The sequence below is a fragment of the Mauremys reevesii genome, linkage group 8, assembly GCF_016161935.1.
Source record: "Mauremys reevesii isolate NIE-2019 linkage group 8, ASM1616193v1, whole genome shotgun sequence".
In the NCBI taxonomy this organism is placed as follows: domain Eukaryota; kingdom Metazoa; phylum Chordata; order Testudines; family Geoemydidae; genus Mauremys; species Mauremys reevesii.
The window spans coordinates 37,727,639-37,743,466 of record NC_052630.1 but is presented as its reverse complement, the minus strand read 5'-3'; the positions used below and the strand labels follow the sequence as shown (position 1 = coordinate 37,743,466).

The window sequence follows — 15,828 nt, the reverse complement described above, 5'->3', positions numbered from 1 at the left end:
AATGAGCAGTGTTCACATTGTCGTCAGGAGAGCGCTCCTGCCATCAACGCATTGTTCACATTGGCACTTGCTGTGGCAAAACTTTTGTCTTTCAGAGTTGTTGTTTTTTTAACACCATTGAACCACAAAAGTTTTGTAGTTCAATTGCCAGTGTAGACATAGCCTAGGATTTTTAGAGGGATTTAGGGATTTAGATGTCCCAATTTAAAGTACATTTTTTTTAACATCCAACCTAGCATCTTTGGGAAGATCAAGCGCTCCACCTAGTTAGAAAAGACTGGGAACTGCGTAGACTTGAGATGTGGAATTCTATAACAATCTTGGGTATAGATACTGAAAAAAGGCTGCAAAGTCACCTTTTCTCGTTTGAAAAAGATACAAGGAGAAGCTAGAAGAACTTCACATATCCTAGAAGTAACAGCCACTAGAAATGTAACTTTCAGGGAAAGATTATGGAGAGAGCATTAGCTTAAACTCAAAAGGAGCTTCCAAAAACTTGATCAGGATTAAATGCACATCTCACAACATTCCATATCTATCAGTTGTTGCATACAAATGTAATAGCCCTTTAAAGAATCAGTTTATCAAGTGATGAGAGAGAGAGCAAGGTAACTACAATGGCTGTGAGATGAACTGTGCCCCTGTACAGAGAGTTGTGGTGGGACGGTGCCAAATTGGTGTGGCCATATTGAATGAATGGTGAAAGCATAACTTGACATGACTGAATAGCTGCAGAGAATCCAGGAAGCAGGTTCCTTTTAAGCAAAAGCAAATTTGATAAAGAACTAGCAAAGTGTGTATGTACGATCAATATTGAACCTATTGGTCGGCAAATATGGGCCCATGCAAAAGTAAATATTACATGCAAGTTCCACAATGGAGCACAGGTGGACCTGGTTATAGTGACCTTACAGCAAAGACATCACGCAGCGAGCCAGTGTGAATGACTGATGTGTGAGTAAATGTGGGGTGATCTTCGTTCAGTACCACCTCTCCATGCCCCTTCTAAAACACTAATTAGGTAAAAATTAGTACCCACACACCCACTGGGCATGCTTTTAAGATAAATGACTCCTTTGAGGAAAGAGAGTATAAGGCTATGGCTACACTTGCACTTCAAAGCGCTGCCGCGGCAGCGCTTTGAAGCACTGCGTGTAGTCAAAGCACCAGCGCTGGGAGAGAGTTCTCCCAGCGCTGTCCGTACTCCACCTCCCTGTGGGGAATAACGTACAGCGCTGGGAGCCGCGCTCCCAGCGCTGGGGCTTTGACCACACTGGCGCTTTGCAGCGCCGCAATTTGCAGCGCTGGAGAGGGTGTGTTTTCACACCCTGCTGCAGTGCTGCAAATTTGCAAGTGTAGCCAAGGCCTAAGAATCAAGCAAAGTAGATTACTGTGGTTGAGATTCCTTAATTGATGCTTGGAGAAGCAACATTGCCAGACAAAGTAGCCAAAACTCTGCTCCGTGGGCTCGAGTAGGACTGTGAACTAGAGGGATCTCAAGGCAAGCAAGGCCTTGCCTCAAAGGAATCCAACACAGACCAGAGGGCTGAGAAGAACAGACCAGGAGAGAAGAAGCTGTCTATAAAATTGGTAACCACCTTCTCTGTTTGCCAAGCAGGAACTGCATGAGGCTAGCACAGGGCCTGTTTGTATATGTTTGTGAAAGAGAGACTTGTTAAGAGGAATGTATAGCTCTTAATGTCTAACATAGGAGTTATGTGCTTAATATAACCCTTTACCGCTTATGTAATTCCTTCTCAATAAGCTGTTGTGTATTGAAGATAATTACTGTGGATCTTTTTCACTGGAGCCAGTAAAAATCCATTTCAGGGGTAGTAGCGCCCCCTGTTGTCAACAAGTTGTAGCAAAAAAAAATCATGGAAGCACTTTACATAATGAGGATAATCGCAAACACTTTTTTTCATATTAAACTCCGATCATACATTCAGAGTCGATGTTGAAGTTACAGTCCAGTGATCTCTGGCTCCCTTCTACATGGGGAGCTGTTTAAAAATCAGGCGCTCCTGGGAAGATTTACACTTCAGAATTAACTTAATAGTAGGAACTTTTCTTTTTGTTCCATACAGACTTGTTTATATTGGGGCCAACCAAACCAAAGCAGGCACATATTAATTCACAAGGACACTGCTTCCTTAGAGCCCCATTAAAAGCAAAATGTCTGGTATTACAACACTGGAAATGCCTTATGCTTCCCAAGATAGGCAGAAAAATGATCCCTGTAGACTAAATTACACAGCAGATCTCAAAACAGTAGCATATAAAAGAATGGAAGAGTTCCACAAATGTGATGACATTTGGTCTTTATTTTTAGAGTTGTCTGACAAGTCTTTTCGGGAAGGTGATGAGTATGGGCAGGTCTCTGGATGGGTCTGATGAAATACTTATAGACTGAGGTTAGTGTTGTACAATGGCAATTTCCTGGCTCTGCATGGCTTTTCTTCTCACTGGTATGCTATGTTCTGAGTGCCATCTTTCCCTCACTTCCTGTGGCTCATTTCTATTTTCTCTCTGCTTTGGCGCTTTTTCTCTGAGATTTCTTACAACATAAAGCAGTGAACAAATGTAAAATATGAGTGTATGGAGGGACCGCTCCAGGCACCAGCGCAGCAAGCGCATGCCTAGGGTGGCAAGCCGGGGGGGAGAGGGGGGCGGCAGTCAGGGAGCCTTCGGCGGCATTTCTGCAGGTCTGCCGGTCCCGTGGCTTTGGCGGCGGGTACACCAAAGGCGCAGGACCGGCAGATCACCCGCAGAACCACTGCTGAATCCGCGTGACTGGCGGACCTCCCGCAGAGACACCGCTGAAGGCTGCCTCACTGCTGTGCTTGGGGCCACAAAAAACATATAGCCACCCCTGAGTGTATCAGATGATGAATATGGCTCTATTGTGCTTACTTTTTGTATTCTTATTTCATTGTTTTCCTTCATACAATAACAAATAATCAGAATAGGTTATATAACATGATTAACATTGTAAAGGAGTGGACAAATTCTAGGAACGTTTCCACTTCAAAGCATAAGAATGTCTGGTGGAAGGTTTCCTGGATTGCAGCAGAACCTGTTCTGTCTCTTCATAGAAAAGAAAAGGCTCAGCAGCTAGCAGCCCTCTCTTGCTGAATTTTTCTCACCATCCTAAGTAGAAAGAGGGAAGGATGGAAATGCACAGAGCCTATTGGCATCTTCTGGACTGTGCATCCAGACTCTGCACCTTCATTCCAGTACCTTGAATGTTTGTTGGCAAAGAGATACCAAGTTTGTACTAATTTGTAAGATACTAAAAGCTGTATGTGCAGACATCACTGAACGCTGCCCTTGAAAGGAGGGTGCTGTGGTACCCTAGTAATCCATTAAAAGTTTAAACTCCGTAAGGCCCTTTCTTTGGTTTCGCTGCTGTTAAAATGCCAGTAGTAAGAACTGTGACTGGATGAGAGAGAGATTAATCTTATACCTGGTTTTTTTCTTCTCTGAGTAATTGGGGACTTGCAAGAATGATTTATACCTTCATTTCAGTGATAACTTGTTTCTATCTTCTATAAATGGGTTTACTGGAAAAGTGAATTAATATACACTCACACAGTGTTTTCTAACGTTGAAGATAAGCTGTTTTTCAGTTTTGGAATAATTCTCAGGGTGGTTTCCTAAAAAAAAAGGGTGGGTGGGGTGGGGTGGGGGGAAGCTGAGCCCTCAGCCTGGTGCCTCCCTTGATTTTTAGTAATTGTAGTGGCAAGAAATGCTTTTCAACAACCTTAACACTATTTAAATTAAATTCCTTGAGAACTTCCTTGACATTTTTTAAAAAAGAAAATCTCAAAAGTGGTTGGGAGGGTAGTGTTGAGTGGGGGAATCCCTGCCCACATACTGGGAAATCTTCAGCAGTGGGACTCTTTGTCCCCCTAGCAGTTGTATGGATTCCTCAGCACAGAAATCTGAGCAGCTTGCCCTGTCCCTGGCTCTGAATGATGAGGTTAGAGCTCAGTCAAGTTAGTCTGTGCCCTGGACGGTTAGCCCTTCCCCTTAGGATACAAGTGGCAGACCTTGCACTGTGGGGAGTGGCCCCCTGAAAATAACAGATGAGAAGCAGATCTACTGGCCAGCAATGAAGGAGATAACCCAGAAGAGCATAACCTCTTTGGTTTCATCTCTGGTTGGGCTTCCTGGTTTTGGAGCACACAGCCATGGATATTTTGATTCACTTCCTATGGCCTAGTCACTGATTCATTATCAGGTTGGTTTGGGTCTTTTCCCCCATAAAACTTAGTTTCCAAAAAGCCTTCAAATCAGAAAATTGCATGGGGACTTTCCTGGGGATGGGGAGCAGGCACCCTTGGGCCCCTGCTGGGTTTGATAGTTCTTACAGTCTAGTCTAACTGAGGGCAGTCTAGTCTAACTGATGGTCCAGTCTAACTGAGGGCAGCGATGGGGCACCGCAGAGCTCTATGCTCTGCAGCTCCAGCAGCTAGCTGTGCCCTAGCAGCAGGTGTGGTGGGGCAGTGCCAGGGCTGGCCCAAAACATTTTGGCACCTGAGGCAGGGAGTTCAAATGATGCCCCCATATCCCCTCACTTGGGCCAAAACTTTGAAAGGTCTCAGTTCTGCCTTCTTCCTGTTCTTCTCCTCTCATGATACTGCTCTGCTACCTACCCCAATAAAGGAGAACTAACAACTTAAAATGCCATGTTCAAAAACTTTAAGTAACACTTAACTTTCAAACGCCCAAACAGCAAATGTAACTTTGCATAGTAAACACTGGCATTTTTATCTGTTTGAATAATCAAAGTGGTGCTTTCCGTGCCTTCTTGGTTGCAAAGATTTGAACTGCTTCCTGAAGGTCCACAGGCTGGGCCAGCTCATGCTCTGTTGAGATGGTTGCAATGCTGACCAGCCTCTCCTGTGTCATTGTGGAGCATAGATGTGTTTTTATTAACTTCAGCTTGGAGAAGCTGCATTCTCCACTGGCAACTGTTACAGGAAGCGTTAGAAGTATGCGCAGAGCAACAAAAGCATTTGGAAAGAGGGTGGTCATCTTATTTGTGCACATATATTCCAGATAGACTGACCAGATAGCAAGTGTGAAAAATTGGGATGGGGGGTAATAGGAGCCTATTTAAGAAAAAGACCCAAAAATTAGGATTGTCCCTATAAAGCCGGGACATCTGGTCAACCTAATTCCAGAACAGCCTTTGGAGTTGATCCTGCTGAAATGTATCTTGAAAGGGCTTTCAGTTCATCACCTAAATCACTTGCATTAATATCACGCATGTCATCATGTGTCAACACTGTCTCTTGTGCCCTGCATTGATGGTGTAGGTCTTCTTCAGGTATAGTGAGGAGTTTTGGAATATCATACAACATCTCAAATATACTGCTGTGTTCCTTGAGCTGCATTAAATGTTCTTCAACTGATTGTATTGCACAATCTAGCACCTAGTTAAAGAATTCAACTTCGAATTGTTGTTTGGGGTCTCTTATGGGATTATCCCGTGCCTCATAATCAAAATGTCTTCTTCTTCGGTGACTCTTGTATTCTTGAATGGGTGGGAAAATAGCTTCAGTGTGAAGTTCCTCTGCCAACTTCTGTGCACTCTTCAGAAAGTTTTGAAATCCCTCATCTGACCGGTAAGACTGTAGGTATGACTTTGCTTTGTCCAGTTGTTCCATTGCTCCAGATATATCAAGGTCAACACCTTGGAGTGTCTTGCTTACAACATTTATTTCAAACAGTATGTCATGCCACAACACTAAGCCCCACAGAAATTTGAAGTTATGTATGTTTCTGGTGATTCCATTTCTCTCTGCCACGCCTCCTCTCTCTCCCTTCCGGGGAATGGGCCTAAAGCCAGCCCTGGCTCATGCTGCTTTCTGTTATTCCCACGCCCCTTTTCTACTGCCTGCCTGTTATGTCTCTTGTGCCCTCCTTCCTCCAGCACAGCACTCCACCATCGCTGTGATCTAGAGCAGAGAGAATACATATGCACCAGCAGCAGACACAATTTTCTACACTCTGGGTCCTAGGGGCATCCCACAGTCTGGCATGTGAGGCAGCTGCCTCAGTTCCCCTCACGGTAAGGCCAGCCCCGAGCAGTGCCTTCAGCAGACACATCTGTCACCAACGCTGCAGCAACACGCCAGGGGAGCCCTGCTTATAGCTTCCTCCCTAGGGGACAGATGGGCGGGGCAGGTTCCTCCAGAGAGGCCGGTCTGGGAGCCCAGCGCTGCACTGCGCCGCCCGCTCTAGCCAGCAGGTGGTGCTGTGTCGGATGTTGCCTGAGGCCGGGGAAGGGAAGTGGCGTTTCTCCGAGCTGGCAGCCGCGGCCCCAGGAGGCCGGAAGCGGAAATTCCGCCTCATGAATATTCTGCAGATTATTGTATATGCTAATGAGATGCTGCATGCGGAATGAGGCGGGCGGGGCCGGGCGCGGCTGCGGTTCGGGGCGGTTGGGCAGCGCGGGCTCCGGGGCCTGAGGAGCCGGCGGCGCCATGGAGGGCGGCGGGGGATCGGGGCGCAGTGGCCGGGACAAGAAGAAGGGGAAGGGGCCAGAGGAGGCGGCGGCAGCGTCCGGGGACTCCAGCAAGTCAAAGAAATTCGTGAGTGGGGGGGGGCCGGGGGACACACCCGGCGCGCAGCCCCGCGGCCCGCCAGCTCCACGGCCCTCACCTGCCTCGGGCAGCGCCCGCGCCGCGCGTGCACCTGGCGCCACCTGCTCCCGGCGCGGGCTGGCCCTGCGGGCGGTGAGCCCAGAGCCCAGATTGCCACAGCCGAGCAAAGGTCTCGCAGCCCGTCAGCAGCCGCCTCGTGCGAGCTCAGCCAGAGCAGGCAGCTTCTTCCTGTCCCCAGCCGGCGCATAGCCGCAGCCCTGCAGCCTGTGGATCGCGGGCCCGGGGCGGGACGTGCCCGCCCTTACCAAGCCATCATGTGCCTCCTACCGTGGGGGGCTGGCAAACCCAGGGCTGCCCTCCTTCCGGGGAGAGAGCTAGCCTTGGAACAGGCAGGTGCGGACTCTTGGGGGGGGGGGGGTTAACTAGATGCCCCCTTTTCCTGGGATGGGTGCCTTATTCCACCTTGCTTTCCTCCCTGGGCAGAAATTCCCTCTTGATTCATCTTGTCCTACTGCCTTTAGTCTCCTTCCCATGAATTGCAGCCAGTGTTGGGAGTTTCTAGTGATCTCAGTCAGCTCTCTCACTTTCCAGTTCATTTCACTCCACTCTTGTAGTTTATCTAGTTCTGGTATTTTCCTCTGATTTACGAGGGTACCTTATCCTGTAGAATTGGAGGCAGAGCTGCCTGTGGGACCTTCAGAGTTTCTTCTCATCCTGGCCAACTTGACACATTCTGGGTAACACATACAACTGTGAGCTGAAAGAAATTGGTTTGAATTTGTTTTGATTTTGGAGGGGTGGAGTTGAGTCAAACCCTGTGTTTCTTCCAGGGATATTGTGCTTTACTATGTCCCTGCTGAAACTCAGTTTCCAATCATTGTGGGGGAAACTGACAGTGGGCAGAAAGAAGGTGATCTGGATTTTGTACAGGAAAGCATGCGATCTGTTTGACTTTTTGCTTTATTGTGAAATGTCATCTGCCCAGACTTGACCAGTGGGACTGCAGCATCCTGTGTGACCATATGGAAAAGCTTCTCTTACAGTAGGCAAACTTTGATCCAGCAAAATTTGAATTGAAGTTCATTTGTATTAGTGAAGGGTTGACTGTGTGTAAAATCAAAATGTTTGTCTGAACCCCATCAAATTTGGGCTGGGGAGAAAATTCCAACTAGTTTTTTAGACCTTGTCTTTACTACAAAAAAAAGGGTGTGCTCTTAACTTGAGTTAGTGAACTAGAGTTAAGAACACACTTTTTTTTGGTAGTGAAGACAACTTAGAGAGAGGCATTAGGTAACTGCTTTATTAGTAAGCAGCATGCTATATCAGGTTGCTTGGATCTTCCTGGGTCCCTTTCCTGTTCATGGCATGTAATTAACTTTATGAGGAATCAGTTTAAATTAGGTTTTTATTACAGGCCCTTTGGAGCCCTGTGTGCTGCAGACTAAGGTCTCTGACTGTTGATTGTTTTTGTCCAGTTATGAGGTGCCACTAATCCCTTTAGTAGTACATGCCTTTCTCTGCTGTAGGCAGGTTCTGATGGCAAATCCCAAGAGAGATGTGGATTAGCAGAAGGGGCTCTTGGGAAAAGAGATCAGTGGGCTGCTGTTAACCCCATGACTCCTGAAATCCTGTTCACTTGCAGGAAGCAGCGTATCCCCAAAGGGTGAGAGTTGGAGAGGGGAGGACAGGGTGATGTTTGATGTGCAGTGCCTATAGATTTCATACTGTGCTTAAGGCATTGCCTTTGCTGAGAGGTGGATATCTAATGTTTCGGGGGGTTGGAAAATGCTAGCTTGTTGGATGGGGGCGTCTTCCTTCCCTAGCATGCTGCATTTCTTATATTCTGAATGAAGCTGTTTTCCATTCAAAGCACCATGGTGGCAGTGTCCAGTACTGACCACAGAGGAGTTGCCATTATTGCTGAAACATTCTGTACTATCATCTGCAGGTAAATTTAGATATGAGTAGGGCTTCATGGTGCACTTGCCAAACTTCAATAGACAGTGGAATTGTGGTGAATGCACTCCTGCTTGGCAGTCCACATTTTGCTCTCTAACCACATAAGTGAGAGAAGGAAACACTGATCACAGAAGTGCTTTTTGCTATGTCACGTACATGTGCAAAAGGGGGAAGCAAAGTGCCAATATGCCTGGAGGATGACTGTGGAAAGGGGTGTAGGGCAGTGGTTTTCAAACTGCGGGTCGTGACCCAGTACTGAGTCACAGAACATAAGGCTCTGGGTCGTGGCAGCTGTAGTCAGCACCACCAATTGGGCCATTCAAGTCCTGTCGGCGATGCTGCCTGGCTAAGGCAGGCTAGTCCCTACCTGTTCTGACACCGCGCTGTGCCCCAGAAGCCACTAGCCGCAGATCTGGCTCCTAGGCGGGGGGCATGGGGCTCCGTGCGCTGCCCCCACCCTGAGCACCAGCTCCGCACTCACATTTGCCAGGAACTGGCCAATGAGAGCTTGGGGGATGGGGTGCCTGCAGGCGAGAGCTGTGCAGAGCTGCTTGTGGGCCTCGACCTAGGAGCTGAACCTGCTGCTGGCTGCCTCCAGGGTGTAGCATGGTCCGCGGTGCCAGGACAGGCAGGAAGCCTGCCTTAGCACCTCCGCTGACCAGGAGCCACCTGAGATAAGCCCGTGCCCCAATCCCCAGCCCTGAGCCTCCCCCAAACCCAGAGCCCCTTCCTGCACCCCAGCCCTGGCCCCTCCCCCCGAACTTGGAGCCCCCTCCTGCATCCCAATCCCCTCATTCCCAGCCCCACCCTGCAGCCCTCACCCCTGCACCCCAACCCTCTGTTCCAGCCCTGAGCCCCTCCCACACCCCAAACCCCTCTGGGTCGCCAGAAAAAAAGTTGTTTTAAAACCACTGGTGTAGAACAACACCCTGACCTCACCTCTGGAGTACTTCTGGGTCCTTTTGCTTAGTGGCAAGCAAACAGCCGTGCTTTCCTTTTACCCTGTTGTGTGGCCCTCAGTTTTGTCAGTGGGTTTAATTCTTTGTGGTTAGGTGTCAAGTGAGTTTGTGGTATGGGTATGAACTAGGATTGTGCTATAAGAGAAGAGATGTCAGTGTGACATTTTTAGGGTGCATTTCTTGAGGTTTCTTGTCAGGAGCTGTGTGGTTTTAGTCCCTCACTAAAACTGAGACGCACAGAATTTTGCTTTCAGCTGAAGGTCCCTTGATAAGGGCCTGGATGTTTGCTTAGGAATTAAAAAAGCAAACAGGATATTTGAGAATAAGGGGTCACTCCATAAAATCAGTGTCTGGTAAATTTACAATCAATAAAAGAAAACACAACTTCTCGTAGTAGGTAATCTGCCTCTAGCGTTCACAAAGGCAGGAGTTTGCCAAATTAAATATCATGACGGAGTTTTAGAAAGGGCTGGATGAATTTATGGCAAGTAACATTTGTAGTTTTGGAAGCTATTACGATCATAATAATTTCCATTTATATAACTCATCTTCATCCCCAAAGAACTCGAAAAGCACGTTACGAAATTATATATAATCTCGGTGGGTCACTTAATGCAGCATTTCTCAAATGCAGTCACCGTGGCCACATGCAGCCACGAGGGGTTTTTCTTGTGGCCGCAGCCTCCTGGGCTGTGATGGTGGGGGGGTGGGCAAAGTAGTGGGTCCTTCCCTGTTGCTCCTGGATGCACCGCCTTGGTGTTGGTTGCTGGGGCTGCCATCAGGTTGGGCCCTGTCCCTCTCTGGAGACACCTGGGGCACAATGCTGGAGGAGCAGGCAGCCAGTGAGTTCCCTTCCTTCCCAGGGGCGGTTGGTCTCAGGTTTTGGGCTTCAGCCCATGGGTGGCGGGGCAGGAGGCTCTGACTGTGTGGCTTTGGACTCCAGCTGCAGGGCTCCGGCTCTGGCTGCTTGCTGCCTTCCCCTAGCCAGGGCTTATTTTGTCCCCAGACTTGGCAGGGCTGAGTAAGTCTGCTGTGAAAAGTGATACTTGTATGTTTGTTAATATCACTTTTCACAACAGACTTACTAGCTAGCAATAAATAAATTACAATGATTTGAACGTGTTTATGTGCATATTTATTTGTTTTTCCTAAAGCTAATTAAGTTTTTTTAGAAAAAAGTGTGAGAGTGGCCACCAGTAAATTTGTCCTGAGAACCCCTCACTTAATTGACCACAGAAATGCAACCTATGTCTGGTGTGAAATATGGTAGCTGTTCCACCCAACACATCAACTTTTCAGAAGTTTAGGGCAGGAAATGAGGAATAATAGTGCATCCATTTTGATCTTTATGGGAATTTAGGGAGGCAGAATGTAATTGTCCACGTTGGAATTTACACAGAATTATTTGTGAAAAGTTTCTTGGGACCTTTAATGATGATGAGTAGTAACAGTGTCTGTTTTAAGTCTTTGAGATAAAGGTGGTGTGTAGTTCATTGATTCTCCTCCCTCCCCCCCTGCAGTAGGTACTGTCTGCTGCTAGATGCAATGAACTGGTATTAGATGGATTAGAGGCTTGTTCTGGCATAGCAGATTCTGTGTCTGTAAGAGGATGTAGCCAAGCTGGAGGTGATTCAGAGAAGAGCAATCAAATTGAATAAGGGGCTAGAGGGGTTGATTTGAGGAAAAATTAAGAGCCTGTAGTTCAGCTTGGCTAAGTGACAACAAGGTGGGGGAACGGTCTACAAGATTATGAAAGGTATGAGAAGGAAGTGTGAACTATGGTTTGGTATGGAGAGAGTACAAGGAACACAACTTACAAAATGGAAACAAAACCAAATTCCCTCCCCTTGCTAACACAATTTGAGAATATTTAAACTGGAAAATCTTTTAAAATCCAATTAATTTTTTAATATATGTATATTGAATTATGTAAAATCTCCTTTTTAGGAATTAAAACAAAAACCTAGCTCCCTCCTTTTTTAAGAAAAGAGAAAAGAAGACTGAATATCAGGAAACATTTGTGAATGAAAAGATATTTTCATCTGTGAAATAGTCTCTTAGGGGAATATGGTGAAACCCCATTGCTGGGGGGCAATTGCTGGGACTGTTGCGCAGAAGAAAACAGAGTAGGGAACAGTTCTGAAGTGGCCTTTGAAGAAAGATCGGTGTGGGTTGGAAGCAGAACTGGACTTAAATGCTCTAATAGCTTTTCTCAATCTCTACTTTTTTTGCTTTTTATGATTATGGGATCTCCGGACCCTACCTTGAGATGTAGGATAATTGATGTAGGATGTCAGGAGAACTGGATTACTTCTTTCAGTCTCTATGTTGTGGCCAACAAGATTCCTTATATCTGTGAGTTGATGCTGCTGCGGCTCAGCGGGGAGTAAGCAGATAGAGGCTATGGCTACACTTGTACTTCAAAGCGCTGCCGCGGCAGTGCTTTGAAGCGCTAAGTGTAGTCAAAGCGCCAGCTGTCCGTACTCCACCTCCCTGTGGGGAATAACGTACAGCGCTGGGAGCCACGCTCCCAGCGCTGGGACTTTGACCACACTGGCGCTTTGCAGCGCCGCAATTTGCAGCGCTGGAGAGGGTGTGTTTTCACACCCTGCTGCAGCGCTGCAAATTTGCAAGTGTAGCCATGGCCAGAAATACTAGCTAGTCTATAAAGCAGATTGGTAGGCCCTATGTTAGTTTCATCCTAAATTATTATAGTCCCAAAGCAGTTTTATTAGCCATAAAAGTAGGATTTTTAGAGTATTTGGAATCAGCAAAACTCAATTTCTGTGCCATAGTAATGCTCAGTTCTATGGCATGTAATCATTTTTGTTGAAACTTCCAAGTAAACAAGCAAGCAAACTAAAAGAAACACATTTTTGTTGAATTTTTCACATGAAAAAGAATGAAACAGCCACTAAAATATTTCTTGTATTCATTTTGGTATTAAATCTCCAATTTGGAATATGTTTGAATTTAATGATGCCTTTAGATTTACGGTGTGTTGCATAATTTTTCACTGACAGTCTTTAACAGCATTGAAGTCAGGGACGAGTTGGAGGTATAGGAAAATGACACTGTTGACACATAAAAGACAGGAGATTATTTGCTTTTGATACTCAAGAGGTAGCTGAAAAGTTTTGCTGCTTGGAAGAGGATGCGTCTCCTGTTTCCCTCCCTCTTCTTGGCAGGGATAGTGGTAACTTAACATTTTTGTAAAGGGCTTAAACTCCTGCTTTCCAGCTCCATCAATTCTAGTCAGCAACCAGCTGCTGCCTCAACTCACTCTCTCCTGCTGAATATAACTATGAACTAGCACATTATCTGGACACTTCTGCTATTGTGACTAGCAGTAACATAGTTAAATTATCTACTTACATTAACTCTACTTTTGAATTGCGACCCCATTGACATGTTTTCTGACTGCTCTTTCAGAATCAGCTTTGGTAGTTCCTCAACCTCCTTTCTTCTCACTTAGTGTTCAATGGGGCTCTGTGTTTGGGCCCTTCCTGGTCTTTCTCTACAACTTGTCCTGGAGTAACCACATCTACGTGGAAGTAGCTTTGTATTCTGATAACTCACAGATCTCTTTATTCAAAACAGTCTCCTACTGCTTAGTTTTGCATGTGTATCTGATTGTCTCTCTAAAATACTATCTTGGCTGTCTGGATGCCAGCTCAGCATAAATATGGCCCAAACCGACTGCCCATATTTTTCTTTGCAAACCTTCTTTGCTTCTGCCTTTCTACATTGCTGTGAATGCCATCATCATACTTCCTGCTCCTTGGCCTCCCCCCTGACTCCTCCCTCTCCTGCTTCCCACCCATCGAGGCTATTACCAAGTTTTCCTCCACAACATCCAAATTCTGACCTTTCTTTCCTCTCTCAGTGACTAAAATGCTTGTCCATTCCCTGGTCATCTCCAAACTTCTTTACTGCAGCCTTCTCCTTGTTGGCCTCATGGGTTCCTCTGTTGCTCCATTCTATTCAAAGTGATGCTGCTATAATTCTTGTCCATTGATCAAAAGAAATGTAAGGGATTAGACATAAGAGATTCAGTTTACATTAAGAAACTGAATCATAGGTGAAAGTTGACGGTTCCTGAAAAAGGCTTAACTGCTAGTATAGAGAAGATGATAAATTCTCCTCATGAAGTCCCTTCGCTGGTTTCGTCCCTTGCCTATCCTATTACTTTTACTCGCTTTCAAGGTCTTCTCATTTTTGCCTTGGCCTACATCTCCGTTCTTGTTTCTTGTTGTAACCCACTTTACTTGGCCAATGATACCAATTTCACTATCGCCTTTATTTCTTTCTCCAATTTCTTTCATCATTCCTTGTTCCATAATGGGGTCCTAATTGGTGTCTGCTGTAGACCACCATATTGCACTAGGAAACAGGATGACCACTTCTTTATGCACCTATCTACAATGTGTAGGAAAAAAAGCTGCATGATCATTTGGGGCTTCATTTTGAGTGACATGCTGGAGGTCTCATGCTACCAGTACTAAAACATCATTAGAATTTCTAAACATAATAGATGACAATTTCCTAATTCAAAAAGTGTTGCAGCCAGCACAGGGGAATTCTATATTAGATCTTCTCCTAACAGATAAAGAGGAACTGATCACAGAATTAAAAATTAATGGTATCTTAGGTACAAGTGATCATGACTTGATCACATTTATAATATGCAAGCAGAATAAAGTCCAGACCAGATAGATATATACTTGGTGCTTCAATACGGCCAGTTTCACAAAGCTAAAACAATTATGAGCTAAATTAGTAACATTCAGTGCATAGGATTGATGGTGTTTAGTGAATGAGAAACTATTCAGCATTTTATTTTCTCCTCATTGAACAATGTGTGGCTTTAGGTCTTATTTACTGTTCACTGTTCAAACCCTGTTCTGAATACAAAATTATTAATTCCTCACTGGATTTTCTATGGCATTCATCACTGTGGTATTTGAGTGATTCACAAACATTAATTAATTTTTGCAGCACATCTGTGTAGTAAGGAGGTGATATTATTCCCATTTTACGGATGGGGACATAAGTCACAGAGAGATTAAGGTCAAAAGTGTCCACTAATTTTGGTATGCAGTTTGCGACACCTAGAACCTCTTACACAACTGAGGTCAATGGGAGCTAAGTGCTCAGCTCTTTTGCAAGTCAGACCCAGAGTCTCTCGTTGGGTATTCAGAAAATGAGGAACACATAATTAATGATCACCTGTGAAAAGTTTGGTGTGACTTGCCCAGTATCACATAGGAACTCTATGTATACAGTCATGTTAGTCCCACCAACAGACGTTCTCTCTCACCATCAGAAGTTGGTCCAATAAAATATATTACTTACCTTGTCTCTCTAATAGGAATTTTATGGAAGAGGCAGAATCCGTTTCTCCAGAGCAATTTCATCCTGTGCACTGAATAAAGCAGGGTAGAAAAATAGCTTGTAATTAAAGACTGTATTATAATGCATACACACCAGGGGGCCGAATTAAGGTCGCACAGACAACCTTAATGTTCATTAGACATAGTTTTTGTGTGTAATTTCCTAAGTTTTAAAAAAAAGCAAACTGAAAAAACGAATTCCATCATGTGGCATCATATTGACACCCACATGGGTCATCAGCAGGGTTGGAACCTTTAGATCCACTACACATGCCTCTTCCACTTGATCTAATGAAGTAACTGATGGCATTAGTACATCATCCTTCTCTGTGTGGACCAGAAAGGCATGAGAGACATCCTTTCCTAGTAGGTTTCAGAGATAAAAGCTGACAGCAGAAGAGTGGTGAGACTCAGGAATCTTGAGTTGCATTCCAGGCTTTGGAGGAGAATGAGCTCTAATGGGCACAGACTCTTCTACCCATTCCCCCAAGCTTGACCACTTTTGCCCTGTTGCCTCAAATCTGCCCTTGTCCCAGTCCTGATTCATCCCCACCCTTGGCTCTTCCTCTGAGTCCCATTCTCCTTCCCTACCCAATTAGTGTTTGCTAGTGTTTGCTGCTCTGGTTTCACATACCAGTCTCTTTGCCCAGCCAGTCCCAGTTTCCCACTTCTGTCTCCTTGTGTGATGTGTCTCTCCCCACTTTCCTGGCCTCCCATCATTCTCCTTCTTGCCTTCAGCTTCCATTCCTAGTCTCTTTGACCAGCTAGTCCCAGCCTCCCCTCCTCATAGTTCAAGGAGTCACACATAGGGTTGTTAGAACTTCTCAAAGAAGAGGTTGCAAGAATTTTTTTTAACATTGCAAAACAATGTATTTTTCTCTAGACTCGTTTTCAAAAACAGCT

At 45.6% G+C, this 15,828-nt stretch overlaps 1 protein-coding gene across 2 annotated transcripts in view; it reads left to right on the top strand.

Moving 5' to 3' along the window:
* Positions 1 to 6,450: 6,450 nt before the first annotated feature.
* The window catches only part of DIAPH1 (diaphanous related formin 1), a 205,218-nt gene continuing 195,840 nt past the window's right edge, over positions 6,451 to 15,828 (top strand). Inside the window, exon 1 of one of the 2 annotated variants that reach the window (XM_039483243.1) lies at positions 6,451 to 6,602. In XM_039483243.1, the coding sequence (XP_039339177.1) occupies positions 6,495 to 6,602 (108 nt within the window). In that variant the 5' untranslated portion in view covers positions 6,451 to 6,494. The remainder of the gene's footprint in view (positions 6,603 to 15,828) is intronic. The other variant, XM_039483244.1, reaches the window with a different exon arrangement.